Source organism: Rattus rattus, chromosome 8, assembly GCF_011064425.1.
Source record: "Rattus rattus isolate New Zealand chromosome 8, Rrattus_CSIRO_v1, whole genome shotgun sequence".
NCBI classification, from domain to species: domain Eukaryota; kingdom Metazoa; phylum Chordata; class Mammalia; order Rodentia; family Muridae; genus Rattus; species Rattus rattus.
In genome coordinates this window covers 82,184,221-82,191,681 of record NC_046161.1, presented here as the reverse complement: position 1 = coordinate 82,191,681, position 7,461 = coordinate 82,184,221, and the positions used below count along the sequence as shown (strand labels likewise).

The following is a 7,461-nucleotide window of genomic DNA, read 5'->3' as shown; positions in this document are numbered from 1 at the left end:
ATATACACACAGAACAGTCTAAAATTCTCCATAATTACCACTCTGAGGAACGCTCATTAGAAAATTTGGGCTAGTGGAACAACTTGCTGATTATTCTAGACCATCAAACAGATTCACAATGGACTTGAGACCTCGTTCCCCACAGTGTTAAGCCACAGACATTTGCCAAACTATCACATTATATCTTACATTATCACTCTATTTCTCTGCTTCCTCAGGGAACCTTCCAAATGACTTGCCTATACCCAAATCCTATGTTAGTGTAGGTTATTGGAAAATCTAAATGAAGTAAAAATGACCAAGTTTACTTCTTCCTTGGTAGAAGTAATTTAATAAGAAGAGGTTGGAGGTTGTGTCCCCATGTTTTATGTGCATACAGGAGAAAGCATAAAAAACTCATTGAAATAGTGTAGCAATTTTAAAAAAAGACTCCTTAGATTTTAATAACTTCTTTATTTATGAGCAAAATGAACAAATACTGATGTAGACACATAGCAGGATACTACACGGAGACAAAGTTGACATACCTTTATATCTTGGGCTACCATACTTTGGTAATAGAAAATAATTCCAGATATATATAACTATATAGAAATAAAAAAACCACTAAATCAAAAAAAGAACAGTAAATCAAAGACATTTTCAATAGAATATCTTGAAAGTCTTGTGATATAATATTTAGGGAAATAAACATATTCTAAAAGTAAAAAAATAAAAATAGTAAGTGAGAATGATGATTTCCAGAGTGGAAAGATAGGAGATAAGAGTACTTCTGGTGGGAAATTCACTAGTTACATTTTCCCTTTGTATGTAGAGGACTGTATATGTCATCATAGTACTTAACAGTTTTCATTGACGTTATTTCCTGTCTTTTGGTATCTGAAAAAAAATGTTTTGAAAGAGTGGCTTGTTTACATAAAGAGGCAGCTCAGATTCTACATGAAGACATGAGAGGTCCCAGCAAGTTTCAGAACAGTTAACGTTAAGAGAGATTGGGTTGCTTAAGGAGGGGATCACTCTAGAAAAGTTTGGCCTCCAATCTAAGAACAGGAGACTGAATTGTATATGAGTCTGGCAAACAGAGAGTATACGGACTGACTTTATCTTCCTGCAAAGGTATTACCCTTTAAATGGCAAGCAGTTAAAATATACCAACCCAAGGAATTAATTCTCACCCAAACTCCAAAGGAGACAAAGCATGTTGCTTCTGCATGAATAGAATATCTTAGCCATTATTCAGAAGCAGCTTGCAAGGAAACAAAGTGTTCAGCCATTAACTTCCTTTCTGAGAAACTACCTCCTATTCTTTCCCCACCAAGGGGTTGTGCAGGGGGAATTATGCTTTTGCCTTCATTTTCTATCCAGGTCACAATATTATCCTTGTACTCACTGTTAGTTGCATGTCTGTATTTATTGATTGATTGATTGATTGATTGATTGATTGATTTAAACCTACGGATTTTCAGTACCAGCAGAAAGGTTTAGAATCTTCACCTCTGCATCTCTGTGTCTTAGCAGAGTGTCTTTCAAATGAAATCCAAATGACTAGGGGTAAACAGAGAGCAGGACTCACTCCATTTTGTTTTTCTTTTTCTTTTTTCTTTTTGTAAGATCATTTTGCTTATCTAAGAAACTAGAGCCAGGAAATGAGGAAAGAGAAAAATAGACATGCAAAAATACATGAACTGATTTGATACATACTTCTGGATTTCTCTTTAAAACTTTTCTAAAATGGTATGTGTGAGTGTGTGTCTATGGTAGGGTATGTACGCACAAGTCCAGGTTCCCTTGGAGGCCAGAGTCACTTAATCACCCTGGATTCAGTGGAGCTGGAGGTACAACAGGATCCACCTGGTGTAGATACTGGAAACTGAACGGATCCCAAGTAAGTCCTGGGACAAGCATTAACTGCTGAGCCATCTCACTAACTCCTCCCCATTCCTTTTAGGCTCTCTTTCTTGTATTTAAACTGACAAACTAGGGGAAAATAAGAAAGAAGAAATGAGCATCTTTCAGCAACACCCTACAGTTTATTTAAGTGACTGCAGGAAGAGAGGTCATATTACTAGATTAGTCCAAAACAATTCCTTGGATAAACTCACTTAGGAAGCAAAGCAGAAGGAAGACTGATCTCCATATTACTCCCTGCCTTCTATTCTATTGTGTTCTTCCCTGTGCTGATTTTATTATTATTATTATTATTATTATTATTATTATTATTATTATTGTTATTGTTATATCATTATTATATCACTGTACAATTTAAACAAACTTAAGAGCAACTTTATTCCTCAAGCAAAATAGCCTTCTACTGAATCAAAACTGTAAACTTGGTGGATTGAACCAGCACACTTGTCTTGGAGAGCTTATTGAGAAAAAAATTGAAGTAATACATGAAAGTAATCCAAGCTTAACACTTTCAGTAAACAGAGAAGTCAATGGCATAATACAGCACTAGCATAGATTCCTCATTGCACTGAGCAAGGCTAAGGCAGGTTTCAGTTTTCTAAGAGTCTAGTCTTATCTCCAAAAGGTCCCACTAGCTCTTCTCCTCATTCAGAAGCCAAATGTTCATACTCAAAAATCCAGCCTCCAACCAACCAGCATCATTTGCTGAGCAGGCTAGCATGCTGGTACCTCTGATTTGGCCAAACCCTCTTCAGGACCTGATCAAAATCCCTTCTCTATATAGGACTTTTTATGACTAGTAAAGAATAAGGTACTATTTGGAGCCACAAGATTATGACTCTTTTCAGTAACTAGGCAAATTGTAAGATGGCATTCCTAAAGCAGACATTTGAGGACAACTTAACTACATCCAAAATGAAAAATCACTACACAAAGAGAGCAAAGAAAAGGATGAAAAATTAAAATGGCCAAGCAAGAAGCATAGTGGAGAGTGAAATGAGAAGGTTGAAAGGGAGAAAGGGAAGGGAGAAATTTTGTCATTAAAATATAATCTCAAAAATAAGCAACAACAACATCAAAACTACGGTAAAAGAGAATGCATAGGGTGCTCTGCTTGCCAGGTGGAGCATCACCTGTGTTGCTTTATCAATCATCCTTTATCAATAGTATATTCATGAGAGTACAGTTTCTAGAGTCACAAAACATGTTGTCCCCATTCTACTGTTTATTCCTTGGTCATTCTTTTAAAAGTCTCAGTGCAGCTCTTCACCTCACCGTTCTTTACATAGTAAAATTAAGATAATTGCAAATATATTCATGAAAACCAAATAAAGGTGTTACACCTCCCGTGATGTGCACATGAAGTGTTCATGACTGGTCTTTCCTTACAACTGCTCAGGAAGAAAAGCAGGACTATGTAGAAACTTCCACAGTGATGATTTCACCTCTTTATTCCTGAGACTGTAGATCAATGGGTTTAGCATAGGGGTAACCAAATTATTTAAAACCTGCACAGTTGCATCCAGCCAAGGGCTAGGAGTTGGCCTTAAGTATATGAGGACAACAGGCATGTAGAAAAGCAAGATGGCAGTGAGGTGGGCACTGCAGGTGGAGAAGGCTCTACGACGGCCCTCAGCAGAGCGGATCTGCAGAATAGAGCAGACGATGAAGCTGTAGGAGGTGAGGATGAGGAGAAAACAACTGAGGGGCATCAGGCCCACACTGATGAACCCCACCATCTCCAGGGCTGATGTGTCTGCACAAGCCAGCTTTAGCATCACAGGAATATCACAGAAGTAGTAGTCCACCTCATTGGGACCACAGTAGGGCAACTGGAAGGTGAGAGTAGTTAGAAAAGTGGCCTGAATGCAGCCAAAAAATGATGTCCCTGTGGCCAGGATGGCACAGACTCTGTGGCTCATAATTATTGAGTAGCGAAGTGGGTAGCATATGGCCACAAAACGGTCATAAGCCATCACTGTGTACAGGAAACACTCGGTACAGCCAAGGAAATGGTAGAAGAAGAGCTGGCTCACACAGCCTGCATAGGAGATGGCTCTGCTATTTCCTGAGAGGTAGAACAGCATCTTGGGAGAGCTCACAGAAGGGAAAAATATGTCGAAAATAGACAATTTACATAGGAAGAAGTACATGGGAGTGTGAAGTCGACTGGAGGAGATAATTGCCAATAAGATTAACAAGTTTCCCATTAGAGTGAAGATGTAGAAAGACAAAAAGAGGACAAAGAGCATGGTCTCTAGACCCTCTGTGTTTGGGATTCCGAGCAGGATAAACTGAGTCACTACAGAACGGTTCCTCATAGCTTTGAGACTATCTGACTTCAAAGGGATTCAAACTCACCAGTCTGAATACCAATATCAAATTATAAAACTTTTTCTGAAAGCTTTGAGTGTGCTTACTGTGGGGCAAATTTCTTTCTTATGATAGACAGGCGTCTGATCTATTTACTCATATCAAATGTTATCATTGCCTCCTTGAGGGTAAGTCTACTCAGTTTTCAAAAGAAATACTGTCTGTGGGGGAAATGATCACCTTCTGCCAGGAATGACAGTTTAGAGATATATTAAAAACATTTTCAGGTTAGAAATCTTTTTCTATGGCATTTCCTTTGAGCAATTTTTTATGTATTTGGAACTCTTGTGATATCTTTAATTAAAATACTCCCACTGAATTTCCTTCTGCAAAACAACAGAAAAAGGCTTTCTTTACAATTAATGTCAATCTGACTTTACCTCTTATTAGTTTTATTAGTTAAAATATTTGTGCAATGCCACATGAATATCTATAAAATGAGATACATAGTTATTTCAACAGAATCAAGAGCAGCAAACATAACCTGTACTATAATACAGTTGTGTGATACTCAGAATTGTACCTAGCAAGACTATAAATTCTAATGAAAATCATTCATTATTCTACATATCTTAAAGCCTACTTGTGTAAGCACCTTAATTTGGTGTTGATATTTTGAAATCATTTGCATATAAACATTTGCTAAATATCATTATTAATAAGTTTTATGCCACATCAAGTTAAATCTCTTTAGAACTGAGCTTGCGCTGGATATTTTGGATCTTTTATCCTAAGAGGACAGAGACAACTCAGAAATATTCACTGAAAGAAACACCAGTAAGAAGGTATCAGATTCAGGTCACTATAATAAAGTAGTGATAAGGTACAACAGAAAATGACCCACATAAAGTCAAGAAATAGCATCACAGAGGTGATTTACCTAAGTGGAATTCGTGATGCCCAGAGATGAAGGGGCTGCTTTCCTTGATTCACCGAGGATTAATGACATTGAACAGTAATACCAACAATAAGCCTGCTTTCCTTCCTTCTGCCCATCTTTACTTCTTTTCTTCCTTCTTCCCTCTCTTCCTTCCTTTTATCTTTCTTTACACATGAATATTTATTTTGTTTCAAAGATAGACACGTCTTTTAAAAACATGATTTTACATGTTTTTAAACATGTGACGCAACATATTTATGAAAGTGGCAATTACTATTACTAGTCAGATCTGTAGACTAGCAGTGAAGTCTAGCTACATTCAGGAAAATATCTGTTTCAAAGCTAATAAAGGACAGACCTGTTTTCTTTGTGCTCTTTATCTTTTGAGAAGTCACTCTTCTGTTTTTCTCTCTCAAAGAACTTGCTCTGCTGCTACACAAGACACTTGCCACTGGGTTCTCACAGCTACTTTTCCTGAGTTTTGGAAAGGTATCCATGCCTTACTTCTTCCAGGTTAATTATTCTTTTAAAAATATCTCTCCTAGTTTAAGAAACCATACAACAATATTTTTATATCCTTAACGGCTAAAATTAGTGTTATCTCTAAAATAGGTTTGTTTTTAGGCAAAGGAGATAATCATTTTTCTACATAAATTATTCCTTCGACAATAAGTAGACTTACCCTGAAGGAGGCAACTGTAGCATTTGATATGTGTTCGTAGATCAGACCCCTGCCTATAGTAAGAAAGAAAGTTGCCCTGTGTTAAAAGCACAGTCAAAGCTTTCATCATCAAAAGTTTTATAATCTGATATTGGTGTGCAGACTAGTGACTTTGAATCTTTCCAAAGTCATGACATTCAGAATGGTGGTTCAGATTCGAATCTGTAATAAATGTTCTTGAACACCCTTTCTAAAAATAATGAGTCATCCTGTGTTCCCTAATCTCACACTCCGTTGGATACAAGGAGGACAGTCAGATGGAAAGCAGTGGGCTTATAAGGTTGGGAGTGGATGACTTCTCCTTGATGACAACTCTAGCCACACCTGAATAATCTTTCTAAGCAAGTCACATTCCTGTTTGCTTTCAATCTTCTCTTCTTGATGAGCAAAGGATCTCAAAGGTCTCTATTTGCTTATGATCAGATATATTCTGATTCAATATTCTAATTCTTTAGGTCCATTAGAAGAAAGAGCAGTTCCCAAACAAAGGAAGGACTCATGTGTGGTCCAGCAAGTGTGAGAGGGAATTGAAGACTCCGCCCGGACAGACACAGGAGTACTCACATCATCCTCCCAGAAACTCTATTCATGCACACTGAAGTAACAGGACCTGACATCTATATATCTTGTTAGAGCCAAAATGCACTACAGACGAAAGAGTTCCCATTTCTCTGTTTATGAAAGAAAAAGTCTCATGGGGCTTGCATAACCAGCATCAGAACATTTTCCATTGATTGTTTTCTGGGGAGTGCCTGGTGGAGCCTCTTAAGGCCTTTACAGTACCTAGGGATAGCTTGCAGAAACAACTAATTTGCCAACTTCATTCATTATTTAGTCATCCAGTAACAGTGATGACATAATTTCCAAGAGATGTTCTAATTGGGAAACATGTGTGTGCCTAATCAAATAGGCTGCAGTGGTATAATTATTTTTGTTGCCCTTTATTAAACTTTGCCTGTGGCATCATTTATCACATCATGTTAAAAAAAACTACATGCATATCTATATAACTAAACATTTATCTTAAATAAATAATCTTATTCAAATAGAAGCAAATGTTACTGAGAGCATTTATAATTTGAGGGCAAGTCACACCAAACTTTTCTTATTTGAAATTGATTTTATTTATACTTCAAAGCTATGCAATGGCACCAGTAAAAAAAAAGAAAGCCTTTGGATTAACAATTATAGTTAATCTTAGCCTCCAAGGCAAACAAAGCTAAAAATATAACTCCATAGCCTCAAAAATACCATTGGGGCATTAATAATACTTCTCATCAAAGTATCTTCAGACAATGTTAACTTCTGTCACTGAAGTTGTGAAAATATTATTTGTTTGTTTTGTTTTGTTTTTTGAAAAAGGGATTCTCTATAACTGCTCTGGCTGACCTGGAACTCTATAGACTAGGCTTTGAACACAGAAATCCATCTGCCTCTGCCTCTCAGCACTGGGATTAAAGTAATATGGCACCACTGCCCAGAAGATAAGTCTTGGATAATAGTCCGCAGTAGCATAACTAGCACTGTCAGCATACCTAATATCGGATCTGAATGTTGGGCACTCAAGATATTATGATTC

At 37.1% G+C, this 7,461-nt stretch overlaps 1 protein-coding gene across 1 annotated transcript; it reads right to left on the bottom strand.

Moving 5' to 3' along the window:
- Positions 1-3,293: 3,293 nt before the first annotated feature.
- On the bottom strand, positions 3,294-4,229 carry LOC116907716 (olfactory receptor 149-like). The gene has a single exon (XM_032910842.1). The coding sequence runs from the start codon at positions 4,227-4,229 to the stop codon at positions 3,294-3,296; it is 936 nt and encodes a 311-aa protein (XP_032766733.1).
- Between the last annotated feature and the right edge of the window lie 3,232 nt (positions 4,230-7,461).

Coding starts and splice junctions, on each gene's coding strand:
- LOC116907716 (XM_032910842.1), bottom strand. CDS start 4,229: ATGAGGAACCGTTCTGTAGTGACTCAGTTTATCCTGCTCGGAATCCCA.